This window comes from Acanthisitta chloris, unplaced genomic scaffold, assembly GCF_000695815.1.
Source record: "Acanthisitta chloris isolate BGI_N310 unplaced genomic scaffold, ASM69581v1 scaffold46295, whole genome shotgun sequence".
In the NCBI taxonomy this organism is placed as follows: Eukaryota; Metazoa; Chordata; class Aves; order Passeriformes; family Acanthisittidae; genus Acanthisitta; species Acanthisitta chloris.
In genome coordinates, this window is record NW_008675132.1 from 1 (window position 1) to 19,271 (window position 19,271).

Below are 19,271 nucleotides of genomic sequence, written 5' to 3' on the forward strand. Positions count from 1 at the left end.
GGATGGTCTCTTCTACCATGCCTGCAGCAAGGGGACTAGAGGGAATCGTCATAAGCTTGGTCAGGGGAGATTCAGATTAGATGTTAGGATTTTTTTTCCTGTTATTGTGGTCAGGCACTGAAATGGGTTTGCCCAGGGAGGTGGTGGAGTCACCATCCCTGGAAGTGTTTAAGAGGCATCTGGATTTGGTGCTGGAAGGTATGTTTAGAGTTTAGGGGTTACAGCAGAGTGGCAGATTAGTGGTTGGAGTCAGTGATTTTAGAGGTCTCCTCCAACACTGATGAATTTATGATTCTCAGATTCTGTGATTCAGTTAAACTAGTCTTGTTGTTGGCTACCCCATTAGAATAAATGTCTATGGGATTGCAACTGTGACAATTCCTGTAAGAAGCCATAGGATGAAGATTCTGCATTCATCATTTCCTTTTATTAAATCTAGATTACTCCATAAAACCAGCTTCTTTGGAAGTTCATCATTAAGACTACCATACCATAGGCAATGCCACAGTATAAGTATCCTATTCATTATGCTTCTGTGTTTCCATAACTAATTTGCAATCATGAAACAAAGATACCAGTTAATATCAATTATTTTATTACTGTGGTGTAGGTATAAAAAAATTAAACCAATGCTACTTAAATAGTGTACAGAATAAAGAGCTTACTGTCAAAAGAGACCTGATAATCAGCTGTTTGAAGGCTCTGCATATGCTTATGAGTATCTTGGAAGTGCTTCAATTTTTAAGAAGCAGTTTGGTAATTTTTATTCCAGCACTTGCAGTAGAAGTCATATTATGTTGTACAGGAAAGACACAGTCCTGGAAAATTTCTAAATAATTCCAGTGTATTTTGATTAGCTTTGGAATGGCAAAAAGAGCTTACATGGGCTGGTTATAAGGCTTCTCTAGCGAAAGCTAAGATAGGCTCTGTAACAGATATTAATGGATGTTAAGCCTCAAAATCTTCACTAAATTCATCCAAGTGTAGTTTTAAATTAGGCCATCCGACTTGCTTTCACTGCAAGAAAAAGTAGGCATAAATGAGCCTGAGTGCTTAAGTGAGATGGAGATGATAAGGATGAAAATGTTTCTGTAATTTTAATGGATTTATGTACTAGGCGAGCTACATTATAATAGAATTTTCATTAATTTGTCTTAAGAATGTCTCTCTATTCTTCATTTGTCTGCTTGGGCGTGAAAGTCTTTTAATAATAAATAGTATTGTACTGAAGATTATTTCTCCAGTTTTGACCCATTGAGCCAAATGAAATTTACTCATGATAAATCAAGTGCAGAAAGAAAGATATTGCCTGTGTAGTATTTCAAGTTGCCATGTCCCAGAGCCTAATCTCTGCTGTAATGATGTGGACAGCAGGTAGTCTAGAGAAGGGTAACAAAGCAAACAGAGAGGTTAATTCAACTCAGTATGTAAATTTGGGATTGGCTGAAATGAGTACTTCAAAATCTGACTTCTTTTTCCCTTCAGAGAATTTTAGCTTAATTTGGAAATATGCTCTTCTAATAATAAGAAGCTTCTGCATGTCTGATACCAGACCCAGAATACAGACTGTGAATTTCTCTTTTTATCACCTTTACTTTGACTCCAAGAAGAACATCCTTTGCATTTTTGCAGCTGCTAAAAATATTTTGCCAGTTTGATTTACAGCAATGTTTAATGAATGAGTGGCAGTGGTTTGCTTATCAAGCCACATAGCCAAGCAGACCTTTTCAATAAGGCAAGGGCGAAGTGAGCCTTGCTGATGCCTTTTTAAAAAATGATTGCTAGAATATAAATGCCATGTCTAGTTAAAAAAACTGCACAGCTGGCTCTTAAACCAGAAATGTTGCTGCAGTAGTCACAGCTCAGAAAGATCACAAGTGAAACAAGCTTCATAAATTTAAGTTTAATGGAAAAGGAGGCTTCTGGAGGCAACATAACTGCTGTTCAAGCAGTTCTGCTGAGTCTTCAAGAGGAAAAAAATCATGCAGTGGGATGGATGTTGTGTGTCGGTATGACATGTTTTGCTTAATTGCTCCATGGGACAACAAAGTCAGATGATTTTGATTTGTCTGATGGGAAACAGCACTGGTCATTTAGGAAATTAGTAATCTTGAATAGGAAGCTGTTCAGAGTTTATGTAAAATGCACATTAATATTCAAATTTCACCACGCAGAACATTAAATTATACAGAGAGGTAAGTTCATCACAAGAGCTCATTTTGGAATCACATTATGATTTTAGCAGTCTCCTGATAGCCAGATGGAATTAAGCACAGGGAAAAAATCTATCATGTTAAAATCAGAAATGGGGACAATCTGTCAAATCTAAACACAGAGACAACTCTCTTTAAAGTTGGAAGTGGTATCTAATTCTGTGATTTCATTCTAATGTGACTTGTTACTTTGAGTGAAGCATGCCATGTACTTTACAAATGCAGTTGCTTGTTCTGCTTAAGTAAAATTCATAATCAAGTCATATTTTCATTGAAACCTAAAATATATTGGAATTTTTATGGGATTTTTTCTGTAAGACTTTGGTTTTATATGACTAAGCAGCTATAAAACCAATTAAAAATCAGCATTGCAGGTTAGTTGGGACTGACTGGAAACAGTATATGACTTTGGCTTTGTTCCCTCTTTGACTGCGTCTCACCCAATTCCCCTACAGAACTACAGAGATTTCATAAAGTAACTGGGAGTTTGAATTCTCAGAGGAATAAAAAAGGCTTGTGGAGAATGTTAGGGAGAAAATATATGGAAAATTTACAGAATCAAAGTCTTTTCTTTCCTGAACCTTGAGAGAGCGAAAAAAAATCAATATCAGCTTATAATATTTATGATAGGAGCATATAGCTTTGGTCTAATAATTTTTAACTGTTTTATTCTAAGAAAAAATGTTGATCGATGAGTCTTAAAGTACATGTGAAGACACTTGTAGTAAATATATATGGCTAAATTTTTGCAGTCAATGAGATTGGATGCATTTAATGCATAGATCAGCTTAGTTTTTGTAGTCAAAGGGTTTGTAAGGAGAAAAAACTGAATGAGTAAATTTTTTTAAAAGAACAACTCGTATTATGAAATATGAAAAGATGAAGCTTAAACTAACAAATGTGAACACACATCACTGGAAATATTTTTTAAACCTCCAAAGTATGAAAATTCTTTTCAAATTGAGTATGATATTGAAATAAATAAACTGCTTTCCTCTGAAGCATTCTGATATCCTACAGAAAAGCTACTTTGTTTTGAGGGTTCTGTTTAGCATGAATGATCTGGTGGGAAAGCAAAGAACTCATGACTGGAAATGCCTCCACTTGTGTTTTGATCAGGGAAAGTTAAATAATTCAGTAAACTCTTATCTTTTTTGATGAAAGCAGCATTTTGGTTTCAATAGTGAGCAAGCCATCAAAGCTAGTTTCTTTAAGTAAAAAAACAACAGTCTCTTTTCTGTGACACTCTATAGTTGTATTTTTAGTCTACAAGTGTGGTGGAAAGGAATATTGATTTTTAAAAATTGTTTTAAATTCTAGAAGTATGCATGTATCAAATCTCATAATGTGCCTGTGAAGATATTTATTTAAAGCAACATTGCAATCTTTTTTCTTTAAAGGCAATTCTGTACCTGCATTAGAGAATATTAAATGCTGTATTTCCAAGGGCTTATTAAATATTCAGTAGTTTTCTTTTTCTGTTGTCAAGTGTGTCAAGGGCAAGCCTTCTGTGTCCTAGAATGAAACTCGAATAAACTAAATGAACCTTAAAAGCTGCTAATGAATGCCCATGTTAGAAAATATACATTACACAGTAAGGGGAGTTGAAGGAGGAGGTGTTGAGATCAAACCCCAGGACAAGTTGTATCCAGACAATACAGACTTTTTCTGGGAAAATGCTGAAATATTGTGAGATATTTTATTGAAAACTGAAGTGTGAAACAAGAAGTAAGGGTGACTTGACTGTGACTACTAACACATAGTTGTGCATTAACCTTTTCAGTGACTATGACCTGACCATCCTGGAATATTAAATAATGTGTAGAAATAGCCTGTTTTACAGGAGTGGGATGGACAGATGAAGTATATTTTTAGTACGGAGTAGTATGAGTCTGATTTTATGAATATGTGTAACACACCTGAGTATGAGGATCCACTTCTAGCTCCATTGTTGTTTTACTTGCCTGTGTCTAAGCTGTTTAGCCTTAACATGACTGCAGTAAGGCCCTGGTTCCATTGCAGGACCATGGCAAGTGGTGCAACCAGTCCCGTGTCTGGGTTTGTTTGGAAAGGAAACTTGAGCATGTGGGTTAGGTATGAGCCACAGCATCCTCTGACCAGGTGCGTTTTCCTACTGTGAAAACCAGACATGGCCTTTCAGACTGCTGTCAGGTCATTTGAAGCCACAGTTTTTTGTGACCTTAATTTTTCAAGCACTTAAGGAGCTATGTGCAAGGTAAAACATAACATTGGACTCAGAAGTTCTGATAATCCACAGAGTCCTCGATTTGTTGTGAATTTTGAAATTGCTTTAAACTCTGAGCTACTCAGTTCCCCCTGAGACACTGCATTCCAAGTAGGAATCATAAGGTTTTCTACTTCCAACAGTTTATCTGGAAGCACCTCACACTCGCTTTAGATTTATGTGCTTCATCAAAAATCACCTTGTAGATGATTAATCCACTTACTGTGAACCTTAGTAGAACTTAGCAACAGACCTTAGCTGGTGATCCCATCAAGACAAGCTGGGAGGTGGAATCTCTCCGAATGTCTGAAATGTGATTCTAACACACATGAGCAAGACTGGGTGAACACTGCATTCAAATTGTGAGCAGAGGGAATCAGCAGCCTACTGGGAGCTTTAACTACTTAATGACGAATGTTCTGCATGCTGTGTATTACATGCTGAACATTTTTGTAACTCTTATCTGCTCTTTTCTGGCAAAAATGGACTGAGCTTTTTATTAATTCAATATCTGTCAATTACAGTTTTTAGACTTTTGTGCTTCACTAAAGAAAAAAGCAAACAGACAAGAAGTTGTGTGTGGCACCCCAATTATTGTGTACTGAGGAACTGAGGCATAGAACGTTTTGTACAGGACTGAGGCATAGAACTTTTTTGATCACATCAACCAGAGAATCTGGGAGTTTGGATCTGTACTGAATTTGTCTGAAATGTGGTGCTTGCTCACATGAACAAAAATGGATATATTTTTAGAGCCCCATTACCTTCAAAATGAGATAAATTGGAATTAGGTTTAAGCAGAAGAAAAGCATAAAGTGAAGATAGCACATGACTTCATTTCATTTCTATCATTAGAGATGCTTGTGAAAAACACGTGAGAGTCTTTTCAACACATTGTCTGGTATTATGTAATATGATGCTAAGGAAGAATCTTTGTTAATGTAAAATAAATCCCTCAGCATTTTTTATTTGACTGATAAAATGTTCCTTCTTCCATTGATCATTGCATTTTCTTCTTGCATGTCCTCTGAAACCTCTAATTCTTGCCATAACATTGTAGGTCTCTTGTGTATAGGGTTTCATCATTCTAGGCACTATACAAGATCTGTCCTGATCCAAGAAGTTGACAGTTTAAAACAAAATGCAACAAGGGATTTTAAAAAATTGGGCATCTGCTTAAAATCAGTGATACCATGCATATGCATGGCAAAATGCATATATCTCATTGTTTTACATTTCTGTGAATGCTTATTGCAGGATTGTCAAGAAATCTGTCACCAGATTAATAGCTTTTTCTTGTCTTTGTTCTAACATCTGGAAGATGACTGTCTTTAGAATAACAGAGTAAGATAGTGGATTTTGGGCATGTCTGAATGTCCTTTTCCTTTAAGGATAATAAAGCACTGAATGTAGGTGCACAGTTAAAAACTTCAAGCAGCTTTGCCAAGTGCCAAGTACCAACTGCACTGTCACCTTTCATGGTGCCAATGTTCAGCAAAACAGTAATAAATAGATTGCCAGGCAGTCCTACCTGTAGTTAATCCCTTGATATTTGACTTTTTTTTTAGAAAGGTTCTGAACCAAAATGGACTCTCTTTCTGAAATACATCCAGAAAACAGTGATAATTATTCATGTACTATTAGATTCAGTGCACTGTTGAATGCACAATTAATCCTTATTATATTTGAGTTGCTTGTAAATTTTATTTGGCTAGATTGAATGTAGCTTTGTTTTCAGACTGAAGTATATATGTACATATACACACACTGGTGTCTGAAATCACCAAAGTGTTGCTGTTGAAGAGATTGCCCAATATTTAATCTGTCAGAAGTTACCTCCCAAATTGCAAACTACAGTGCTGGCTTAGCTTCAGTGATCCTCAGCTTCCATGGATTTGTTTGATTTTTCTGTCCTTGACTGTGTAGAAGGATTCTGGAGGATGCTCTAGGAGCCTCCCAAGGGTCATTCTTAGCCCACCACTGGTTTAGAGTCTGATAAATTCTCTATCCATTTTATGGAGAGGTTTTGCAAAGATCTGCTGAGATTCATTCTCTTAGGTTATATAAATCTAATTGTATTTACTGGCTCTAGTTGTCTCACACAAGATTGAGGCTATTTTGTGTATGTTGGTACCAGGTTCTGTGAGCTATGAACGTGCAGCAATTTCGTAGTTAAGGCAAAGGCAGAAAAGCCTGTTCAGTAAAAATCAGACAGTGTAAGATTGCTTAGCTCGTGGCTAGAAGTTCAGACTGGATGAGGTGTTCAGTTCAGTTCCTAAGTCAGTCCTTTATGAAAGATAACAGGTTTAGAGTGTTTGCAATTGTAGGACATGTTGCAATAACTTATTTTCATTGATTGAGGTAAGGAAGCTGTAAACAAACTGCAAATCTCTGATGTAAGTAGATGTATGGGATTTTTGATAAAGTATCTTGTGACTCTGACTGTAATGAATTTTCCAGGTCTGCATTGCAAATTTAAACTTGTTTCTCAGAATAAAAACAATTCTCTATACCAGTTGTACAGGCAACATTTTGTTGTTTAACCAATGTTCTGTTTTAGAAAAATGCAAATATTCAGTATTGTACCAGCCCAAATGAGCTCCTGTGGCACATAACTCTAAATCTGAGTGCTAATACTAAATGCAGTGATTGATACCTCAAGTACACAGAATCAGTTTTGTCACAGTGTTGTATCCTGGATTAAGTGACAGAACAGAGTCATTCTTGCTTATGGCTGGTAACTAAGTTTTTTTTCCAATGAAATTCAACATTTCAGTGTGGCAATATACAGGCACTAGATATTTTCAAAAACCTGTTTAGGCATCGTTTTGTCTCTTTGGGCCCCTAACACCTTCAAAAAGTTTCAAGTTTTGAGAAGGTTTCTTTTTAAGGACAACAATGTTTATATCTATTAAGCTAAAACTCCAAAGTAACAAACACATTGATAACTTGTCGTAAGTCCTGGCTCAGGGAGGGATTTAACCACATCATCAATTCTCGTACCACACCATTGCTGTTAGGCTAATGACAGTGGAAAGGTACTGTCACGGAAAGGAAGTTAACCATTGTAGCAAAGGAGCAACTGACCTCAAAACACCTTTTCCCATTCCCACTCTAGCTGTTTGTCTCATTGTTAATTTCTGAGATCCTGTCCTGGATGTTCTCTTTTCTTCATTGCTTGACTATGATGACTGAGTTGAAGATCAGGCAGCATATGTTTTTTAAGTTCTAAACAATCATCTGTTATGGCTGTCTCCAGGTTATTTACCTGTATTTTATCAATTCACATGCCTCTACTAGAACTGAATTTGTATTTCCTTTTGGTTCAGGTTGTCCTGGATTTTTAACTTTGTTAGCAGGATTGTGGATCCTAACGCACTGGCAAAGTTCTGACACTGCAGCGTGTCAGGTTCTGCTGTGCTTCCTTTTAGTATTGCCTAAGAGAATGAGTGATGGATAACTGCAAACATAACAGACCATGCAACCAACTCTACCTGTAACATGGAAGGTGTTTTCTATCAGTAAATATCCTGTGTTCATGAATCACTGAAAATCCAAAGGAAATCCAGAGTTTGGATCTTCTTGTAGGCCCCTCTGAGGTGCCCGTCAGGACAGGTGTGAATTCTGAAACACAATCTCAAGACCATCAGCCCCATTTTCCACCATGTGAGAGGTTGATATCCTTAAATATTGCTGTAGTTGATGTGTATGGGGGCTGTTTGTAAGTTACCTTGACAACTGAATGGAATCCAGACAATTTAGCACAGATTAAACAATTTGTTGCCACTTTCTTAAGGAGTTGCATCTTGTTGTGATGTCCATCATGAAGACTTTTTCTGCTCCTGTACTTCTGGCCCACATGTGAGAGCTGTCCGCTGCTCTTCTCTGGCCTAGACGAAAATTTTTATGCATATGAATTTGTCAGTCATTTGGGGTTGAACAAGTAAAAGTTTTATAATAAACACTAACATTGTTAGCATTAATGTGAAGAGCTGTGTGGTTCTGATATATTTTTTCTCTCTGTTTCAGTTCATCGCCTTTGCTTCTTTATTCTTCATCTTAGTTTCAATCACGACCTTCTGCCTGGAAACACATGAGGCTTTCAATACTATTATAAACAAAACTGAACAGGTCATCAACGGGACAGAAGCTGTGCTACAGTATGAGATTGAGACAGATCCTGCCCTGACATACGTGGAAGGAGTTTGCGTGGTATGGTTTACATTTGAATTTTTAGTACGTGTTGTTTTTTCCCCCAACAAACTTGAATTCATCAAAAACCTCTTGAATATCATCGACTTTGTGGCCATCCTGCCCTTTTACCTAGAAGTGGGCCTGAGCGGGCTCTCCTCCAAAGCTGCTAAGGATGTGCTTGGTTTCCTCAGGGTGGTAAGGTTCGTCAGGATCCTGAGAATCTTCAAGCTCACCCGGCACTTTGTGGGCCTCAGGGTGCTGGGTCACACTCTGCGAGCCAGCACCAATGAATTTCTGCTGCTGATAATATTCCTGGCACTTGGTGTTTTGATATTTGCCACTATGATCTACTACGCAGAGCGGGTGGGAGCTCAGCCTAATGACCCATCAGCGAGTGAACACACACAGTTCAAGAACATCCCTATCGGCTTCTGGTGGGCTGTAGTCACCATGACCACCCTGGGATATGGGGATATGTATCCACGGACTTGGTCAGGCATGCTGGTGGGAGCCCTGTGTGCGCTGGCAGGGGTGCTTACCATAGCCATGCCCGTGCCTGTGATAGTTAACAATTTTGGGATGTACTACTCCCTGGCCATGGCAAAGCAAAAACTGCCAAGGAAGCGAAAGAAGCACATCCCTCCTGCTCCTCAAGCCAGCTCACCTACCTTCTGCAAGACAGACTTGAACATGGCCTGCAATAGCACACAGGGTGACATCTGCCTGGGCAAGGACAACCAGCTGATGGAGCACAACCGATCATCAGGTAGGACCCTAAAGAAAATGCATGTCCTCTGAAAACACTTTATAGACCAGTATGTTTGGTAGGGGTCAGAAAGCAGCCAGTCTTTCTGCCAGGAGAAGATGTAGCTCCCACCCTTCTCCCCTCCAACGTTTGCGTGTGTCAGTCTCATAGAGGACTAAATAGGTATAGTCATGTTCCCAAACCTCTATGTAGCTGGTCTATACAGTTTTGCTTGCTCTGTTGAGAATGCTTTCCTGAAAAAAAAGCCTGTTGTTTGTTGCGTCATATGGATGTTTCTTGTTTTTCTGCATGATTGTGACTACTTGAGCAGCCACCGTGTCCCACCCTGTTGCACTCCATGGTGTTTTGCCTCAGTGTCTGTCTCTTGTGTCAGCTTTGCCTGTGCCACATCGTGGCCTGTTAAGCAAGATCCTACAAAGAAGCAGTCATTTAAAAGGAGCCGGTGCTTTACATCCAAAGCCCAGCACTCAAAGGAAATAGGAAGAAATTTTCTTTCTAGTTTTCTTTCCATTTGGCATTCTGCTTCCCTGGCTAAAAGAACCTCCTTCGTCTGTGTTAAATGAGACCTTGCATGATATTTACTATTAACTAAATGATAATAGCATAGCTGATGTATAGTTTGTCAAGAAAAAAGAAAATAACAGCCCTTAGCAACATCATTGTTATTACTGTTGATTTTTGTGATTTCTATTACCTTATTTATGAGAGTTCCAAATTATGAATAAGGAGTATTTTGTGCCAATCTCTGTGAAAATGCATTTCAAATGACAGCCTCAGTCCCTGCAAGCCACTGCCCCATATTCCATATATGTTTCAATTAAAGAGTAAATTTTAACTCTCAGTATAATTAATACAAAATTTTAGCAGCAAGGGGTTTTTTTTCTTTCTTTTTTGAGCATATTTATTCTTAAGCCAAGCACAATCTGTTTATAAAGCTCAATACCAGTCATTACACTCCTGTTGGAAAGCTGCTAAATAATAATAAGAGCAAACCCACCTATGACTGGTCTCATTCAGTAATTGAAGCTTATTTTTTAAAAAGAAGAGTCTGGAAAATCAGTCTCTGAACAGTATCTTACATGTTGTTTGTTGCTCTGTTACTGAATAACATTTATGTTCCAAGAAGCTCAGTTTCACTCTCCAAGTTACTCTTCGCAAAGTTAACACAGCTTTTTGCACATCCAGAATATATTTAAGAGGATGGACACCCTTGAAACCACTCACAGTGAGAGTGAAATATAGTTAGTTTTACAATGCTTTGACTGATACCCACTTCGAGATAACATCTTTAGAGCGTTAATGATAACATCTTTTTCATGCCATCAGGTCCCGCTAAAGGTATTCTGAGTGGAGAAGGCTCAGTGTGATGGGGCAGAGACACACATTTTTGTGTCTGCAGCTTTATTTACAAGGGGCTATAATCCTTGAAGTTAGAGAGAAAGCAGATATGCAAATGGGAGCTGTTTGAAAGTGGTAACTTTCTCTTAGTAGTGCCACCTCTCACATCATGCACTGTAGCTTTATTTCTGGTAGAGAATGCTATTAGAGTCACTAGGAATTCTGTGCAAAACTTCAAGGCTGAATTTTGCCCTTTGCATTCCCAGTTCAGAAAAAAAAATGCTCAGTTTTAAATGCAAAGGTAGAGCTGAAGTCATGTGCTGTACAGAGCAGAGATTTTTTTCTTTTTTTGAAGTGTGGCCTGAATTTGAAATCATAGAGAATTTTGAAGGAGAGTCATTTGGGAGTGACAAATCAGGAGAGGTATGAGCTTCACTGTTTGACAAAATAAAATACAGAGACCAAGGACAGCATTTAATGTTGTGTACTTATGATGACAAGCAGTGCAATTGTGATAAATACAGAAATGAAAGCTAAGTGTGTTATTAAACAGCTTATAGTGGCAAATGTTGAAAATTTAGCTCTCCTGGATGAGAGGTTGTCTTTGAAACATGCTAAATAACATATTCTAAGCAAAAATGACTAACATGACCTCTTGTTCAGCAAAAAGGATAGCCAAAATAGTAAATATATGCTTGAAATAGCCAAGACTGACTGTACTCTGAAAAGTTACAGTCCATAATAGGCAACTAACTAAGCCATGATTTCACTATTCCTTTTTTCATGTATGAGATTTAGAAGAACAGGAAAGTCAAAAGATCATTTGGTCTTGAATAAAACATACTCCTTTTGCCATTTTGTACTGATTAATGATGAATTGCAATCTTGTTTTCTTCTAATGATTTACTTTATAACTATTTTTTGAGTGATGGGAATATCTGGCATTCAGCATAAGCTCTTTGTGATGTCTCATTTCCTCATTCATTATTGTCTGTAAATGGGCATGGTGCTTTAACCAGTGTTATCAGGTGAAGACAGTGCAGGAAGTGAGCAGCCACTCTCACCTGGTGAAAGGCTCCCTCCCATCAGACGTTCTAGTACAAGAGACACAAACAGAAGAGGGGGAACATGTTTCCTACTGACAACAGGTGATTACACGTGTGCTACTGATGGAGGGATCAGGAAAGGTATGGACTTCTTTCATTAGATCATAAAAAGTTACTCAGCAATGTGCTTGTGAAGAGCAATCAGTGTAAAATGATGTACACAATGCTCTTACAGGAAAGACTGTATTCACAATGTATCTTTTTTTCATCACTCCTAGTCATTCTTTTCCTGCTTTCCTTTTAGAAACACTCATCCTCTTTAGTCTTCCCCAAATGTGCTTGATGTTGGATCCTCATTTCACTTGTGTCTTGTCTGTTATCTCTAGTGAAAAAGCATGCAATTCAGACCTAGCTCATTCATCCACTCATCACTCAATATCATTTGTCATTCTAAAAGACAAATTAATCATGTAATAACTTTGGACTGCTCTTAATAACTTAGTAAAATTTACAGCTGATACACCTTCAAGGTTGAAATGTTAGAAGTAAGCAACATTTTTTGTTCTGAACACAAAAAAGCATGTCATGAGATGCTATTTAGATTTTTTTAATAAAAGGTTGAGTTTATAATGCCAAAAAATGCTTCTTCTTTGCAATATATCACTGATACTAAAAGGTGGCTTCCTATCCCAACCAGAGTTCAACCACAGCAAACAATGCTTGATCTTGCAAGGTGCTAAAAATGGCTATCTAGTTATTCAACCTCTTCAAGTCTGATTGCTTGGAGTTCAGTAGGATGAGTGCCCTAGGTGGAGTCTGCAAAACTCCTGTTTTGCAGGGAGATGTGTATCTCCCATGTGACTGATAGTGTTGCTACTCTGTCAGGCCACAACTGGCTGTGGCAGCAAACCTGATATCAGAGCATAGCCCTAAAATCAGCGATGCCAGTAGTAGCCTTACCATTTCCTTAGAGAAGGATTGCGCTTATTTCTTGGCAAATTGTATAATTCCAACACATTTCACGTTTCTGAGTGCTAATATGTAGTTATTCATCTGCAGTAGCTATGTGGCACTGGACAAACATTTTTGCCTGAAATTTTTCTTGCTTTTTTTTAAAATTCCTTTGTGTATAGGGATCATAGCTTAAAGGAATCCTCTTGGGTTGTTCTGCAAATGCTCTTTTTGCATTTCAAAAGCATGTGCTCAGTAGGTTAAACCCATGAAGGCAGATATGCAACCAGAGTTCCATGTGTATGGTATTTGTAAAGAGTATGACTTTCTTGATGATCCTGCATTTTTCATATTCCTATATAAAATGTTTAGATTAAATGGAGCTTCATTGCAAACATGTTTTTGCACAGAATTACTGCATTTTTGACTGCACATATATTTCACACTGTCTTCTGAAGAACCAGAATTATTTAAAATATCTCTAATGGTAATACTCCAGTCTTTGTGAAGATCAAGAACACCTAGATAAGGCAGATGGCCATAGCATCTTGCAAGATCAGGTTCTGGACTCAACAAGTTACAGCAGTAACCATAACTAGAACAGATCAGAAATAAGAAAATAAGTTACTCATCAGCTACTAAAGACATACAACAATAAAGCATATTTTATACTGGAACATTTAAATTTTAAAATCTAGATTTAAAAGAAAATGGTTTCATAGTTTTTTACTAACGAACTGGGGCTTGAATTCAGAATAGACAGGTTTTTGATGAGAAATATGTTCTTTGGCTCTGATGACAGTCTTAGTCACGGCTGAAATATTTTAGCCACTGGCTTTGAAAGTATTTTGTACAGAGTAGGGAAGACAGTGCATAAGCAGGAAACATCTTCATGTAATATCCAAATGGGTTTGAATATTGAATTTAATTTGCATATCAAGTCTACTACCTTTTTGTTGTAATTTTTCATTCTTTCCTTTGGTATATTCTTCTTGGTTAGTTTGTTCCTTGGTTGGTTCTTGGTTGTGTTCAATGTTAATTTATTCTGAGCTTTTTTGCATTAACACCTTATCTCTGTCTCTAAGGTGATACTGATTCAGAGCTGATCCACTTAAAATAACCTGGAAAGTACCGATTTTGGATCATGCATCTCTCTATTCATCTTGTGCACCTGGTTTTCATTTTTTAGGAGTTCCTTATTTTTGTTATCATCTTTACCATCTTCCTCTATCAGTTCTTTCCTTTTATCATTAGAAAAGTAACAGAGAACTAGTCTTAAGAACTGCTTTTCTAGTTGCTGTGTAAAAAAGCTACCTGATTATTTTGGTTTTTTTTAAAATAATCTTTATGTTTACAGGGAGGTTAAATATATACACTAGCATTGTGCTTCCCTTCAATTCCCCTTTCAAACATGCTTCTTTCTAATCTGTGAAAATACTGATACAGCCTCAGAAACTGGAGGCTGTTTCTGAAATGTATCAGAAGTCTGTGAAGCATCTCAGTCTAGCCTGCCCTTGCAATCTGGAGAGAACATTGCACAATGTTTAGCAGACATGAGGTTATACATTCAAGTATAGTTTCACAGTATGCAGTTCTCAGTAAGTAAAAAATATGTTAATTGTCATTAAGGGAAAACCTGAGACACAATTTTTCCTGAAGATGCTGTCTGTTGTCTGTGTTACATAGAGGTCTGGAATTTGAGCCAGTAACCATTTCAGTCAGAAAAAAAAGTCTGGTGACATGCCATGTGATGTTTAGCTTTATGGTCTGTGGCATTTTATAGTTTCTGTGGGAAAAGTCTCAGTATTTCACTGTAAGGAATTTATACCCGAACATGCTAACCAGGCAAATGCTTAGATGCATATTTGACTTCAAGGAAATAAGTAGTGCCACTGAAATCAGTGACACTTCTCATGCTTGCAGTGAAGCATGTATTCATGTGTTTGAGGAGCAAGGTCCTGTCCGGCTTCATCTTTGTCGTATTTCCTTGCTGATATCTCTCTTCAGATTGATGAGCAGATCTTTTCCTTATAAATGGGGTCATGCAGGTGCTATGGAAAATACTTGAGGATGAAGAGTGATGCAGTGAACAGCAATGCCTTTTTGTTGTTTTGCAGCATAGCCTCTACAAAATGAAAACAATCCTCATGTAGCAAAAAAGTAGGTAGCTGGAGCTCACAGTGTGTATGAACAGAAATGTCTGCAAGTGCAATGTTCCCTTCAAATTGTGAAGCATATGTGGTTACCTCATTTAATGATTAATTATTTGCTACTTTCTTATGTGGATTCCTACCATTTATTTCATTTGAATCAACTGGAAAAGAAGCACAAATACAGTCTTTTAAATTTGTGATTCAGGAGGCATTTGCAAATATGTCAACCTCTGCTGTCTAATTAGACTTTAAAATTAGAAACAAATTCTAAGGGTTAATATTTCCAAAGATGGAGCTTCTTTACCATATTATCACTTGGACGTCTGAAAAAGTGATTTACACATACTGTATGCAATTTATCTGGTTTCTGTTTTGTTTGGTTTTTAAAGAAAAATTGTCTTTTATTAGGAATTGAGTTTAGCAGAGATTGCATCATTCTAATAGTTTCTATAGTATCTTTTAATGGGTTTTTGATTATGCTTAGCCAGATAGCTCACTCAGTAATCCTGTTGGGATCCTTTCTCTTGCACTCTGTGCAACCCTGCTGAAGCCCACAGAGCAACACTGAGTGCAAGATGGGGTGTGGAAGAGCAGGTCAGACCTCTTCGTGGGTGGTCTGTTTAATTTTTTTGGGGAAAAAATAGTTGCATTAATTTGTAAATAATCTTATTTATTATTATCTTTGGCAGTAATGTGTCTCAGCATTGAGTTCTTTTGCAGGCAGATTCCCTCTGAGACCCTGATAGCTCCTTGGATTACATTACATTGTATTGTTTGTCTTTGTCTAGTTTTTGGCTGAATTCAACTGATGTCTGTGCATTTTCTCATACAAGGCTATGAAAAATCTCGAAGCTTAAACAACATAGCTGGCTTGACAGGCAATGCTCTGCGACTGTCTCCAGTAACATCACCCTACAGCTCACCTTGTCCTCTAAGGCGCTCTCGGTCTCCCATCCCTTCCATCTTGTAAACCAGATGGCATCAATCGGCTACATAGTATTAAATCAAATGCTGTGTACCACATATTGGAAATAAATGTAGCATTAACCATAGGCTCCACAAACACGGTATAACTCCTGCATGATCCAACCGTCAGTAGTGAGAAAAGCCACTTGGGTAGCTGAAGATTTTTGTCTTGGCTTTTAAAGATTACTTAAGGCAGCACTTCTCCTTTTATCTACTATATTGTCCTACTTTCCTCTGGCAATAAAAGGACAGTTAATGGATGCTGTTGGCCAGTATACTCAATAAATAAGCATATTTTCAGGGAGATTTGCTTAAAATAATGTGCTTCCAACTAATGATCAGTCACTCCACTGAACCTCCATTTCTTGTGACTCTAATCCATTCTGAAGATGTCTGCTCTGAAGGGTCTGCTCATTTGCATGGACCATCCTGTCTCCATCACCTGACAAGCAGTGTTGCCAGTGGCAGAGACCACAGAGGGCTATGGATGTGTGTTCTCACATTGTTACCATCCTCCTGAAATGAAAGCACTGATGCATGTGGGCTTGTTTTTCTTTGTTTAACCTTTTCCTTTATTCTTAACTATCTATTTGTTTATAAGTGGCTTTATTTTGTGATTAACTTATTTTGGTACTGGATTGCTGTATCAGAGTTCTGAATGTCTCCGGTTGTTTGCACACAGATAACTGCAAAGAGGTTGTCATTACTGGTTACACGCAAGCAGAAGCCAGATCTCTTTCTTAATGGCTTGGGGAAGGCACAAAACATGCAAGAAAGGTAAACGCCATCCAGACTTGCAATTTTAAGCTAGCAAGTGCTGCTTGGTACTGTAGTCATTTCTCTACTCCAGGGTTCTTTGACATGTTCAGAGGCTGAGTACCAAGTAAAATCAAAATGATTATTGGGGGCTTTTTTTTGTACCACTGTAAGAGGGTAGTAGTTCTCCAGTCGGGTTTTTGACCAGCCTTATACCTCTGGCTCATGGGCTTCAAAAATTTCTTCAGTCAATGTTTTTTGAGGTGCTTTGTCCTATATGTTGTTTGTCTGTCTGTTTTGCAACCTGTCTCCTGTATTCTCCATCTGTCTCCATAAAGCACAGAGATACCGTTAAAATGGCTCCCTCTTTTAAGTTTAACTAAGAACATTTTTTTTTCTCCTTTTCTCTTTTTTTTTCATATGGACTATACATATGTGTATAGATACAAATATATATATTTTTCAAGTGCAAGTTAGTATTGTCTAGACTAACTCATGTATGCACTCTGAAGGTTTTTTGAGTGGGATTTAGTAGCAGCTTTACAGCACTGACCGGTTGCCTATCGCATCAATCTTCCTTCTAGCAACCAGCATTCATTACAATTTCGAAACTGTGTCTCCTCTAGTGGCTTTTTCATTCAATATTAACCTCTGTTTATGCAACAGGACAAATGCAATGGCAAACTTGAGGTTCTGGGCTGGTGAGGAAACATTGCCCTAAACTGTAGAGTTTTAGAACTACATGGGGAAGACCAAAATGACTGAAATCTTAAGAGATCCTTGAGATAATTTAATAATACCTGATTGTAGTATTTTATTTTTTGTTAGGAAAAGAAATATAGCTTATTATTGACCATGTAACCCATTCTTCTGTATATAGCCTAGCCCAAAAGCATGACCTGCATGTCAGAATTCTTGTACAATAATGTATTTTTCAAAGTATACATTTCTGATATTTAGAGATGTACATTGATTTAGTTTTGGTAAAATATTGTCAATAGAGAGAAAATTGCAAACAGCTTTTAGCAAAGTAATTAATATAGTATCTGGTGCTGCTGTTATATTAACTACAGTGTTGTACAGAATTTATCATGGATTTTTGACTGCTGAAAAAGGGACAATGGAATTTAGCCATACCAAGGACTGTACTGGAAAGAGACTGCTGCTGCTGAATGGGCCCTGATAAACGACTCACCTTGAGGAGGTCATTGAGACTTTATGTGTGAAGTAGAGCTTTTTAAAGAAGATTAAAGACTGCTCATAATTACTGCTGCCAGAGGAAGGGGTGACTAGTCACTGTTGATGAGTTGGCTGTAAATAAAACGTGTGCATGGAATATCAGTTTTTATCTATATCAAGGAAAGCTGAATTCATGTCATCATTGCTAAGGCTCCATGCAAAGACCCACACCCCTGTGTTTATTCTTCCTGGTTCCTGCAGTAAGTTGTGTTGTGGATCATACAAAGACACACAATAATGATAGTGATGTAAACTACATCTGTCTTGACTTCTGTCATACTAATGGCATATTTTACAAAGGTCACAAAAATGAACAGAGTAGGTTTGCACAAGTCCTTGCTTTCTCAGTTTGCCATGACCTATATTTGTATGAATTCTAGTGTACATGCAAGTCTTAAGTTTACTGTTCACTTTGATAACAGAAATGTGACTGCAGACAAACATCACTGACTTTGTTCACAGCACACAGTCTTCTTTCATTGTTACCTCAAATTATAAGTATTATCAGAAATAAAATTCTGGCAGCAAGACTATTCTGTTTTTTTAAAAATTCAAAGTGTTGCAAACCCAACATCGATAAGATGTATTAAAATTATATCCTACAAATGTATATTTTACATAAAATATCTATTCTTTGATAAGTTACTTTCTGTGATTTTTGTGGTAAATGGATCTAGTCTATTCTATGTTTATGAGGCATTGTAGTGCTACGATGTGGTAATTATGTTCTCTCCATCCTATTCAGTGGGAAATTCTCCAGAATCTGTTTGTCACTCTGGTGTCCCAATTGTAGGGACCTGTCCCAGTTGTGAAACTCTGTATCGTGGAACTTCTGTGAACATGTCAAGGTGCATGCACAATCCTGGTGGAAACCAGAGGAAATGTAATACCTGAATTGGAGAATAAAAGGCAAAAGACCTGGGGAGGAACTTGGAACATATCTTCTGAAGTGGCTCATGCGCTTTCTTTAGCTGTATCGGTCCCCTTCCTGCTACTGGCCATCCCAGTTCTCAAACCTGGAGTGCATAAGGAGCTAATTAAAAAACTAGCATGAGCTGGCTTCTGAAATAGTTTAAAATCTATGTTCTTTTTAATGACCCTATGCCTCATACAGGAGTTGCAATTGGGCTAGGTATTTTCATAGAAGGAGACCTCTAAGATCATTGAGTCCAACCACTAATCTGCCACTCTGCTTTAACCCTAAACCCTAAACCATATCCTCGTGTCAGATCCAGATGCCTCTTAAACACTTCCAGGGATGGTGACTCCACCACCTCCGTGGGCAAACCTATTCCACTAACAGGAAAAAAAATTTCTAACATCTAATCTGAATCTCCCCTATCTCAGCTTATGATTCCCTCTAGTCCCCTTGCTGCTGGCATGGCAGAAGAGACCATCCCCACC

The 19,271-nt window shown here is 37.7% G+C and overlaps 1 protein-coding gene across 1 annotated transcript; it reads left to right on the plus strand.

Moving 5' to 3' along the window:
* Positions 1-8,487: 8,487 nt before the first annotated feature.
* KCNC2 (potassium voltage-gated channel, Shaw-related subfamily, member 2) lies at positions 8,488-18,375 on the plus strand (the record flags this gene model as incomplete). Its single annotated transcript, XM_009075573.1, has 3 exons — positions 8,488-9,418; positions 11,776-11,943; positions 17,702-18,375. Coding segments are annotated over 3 exons (1,209 nt in total), but the record flags the coding sequence as incomplete, so codon positions are not given.
* Between the last annotated feature and the right edge of the window lie 896 nt (positions 18,376-19,271).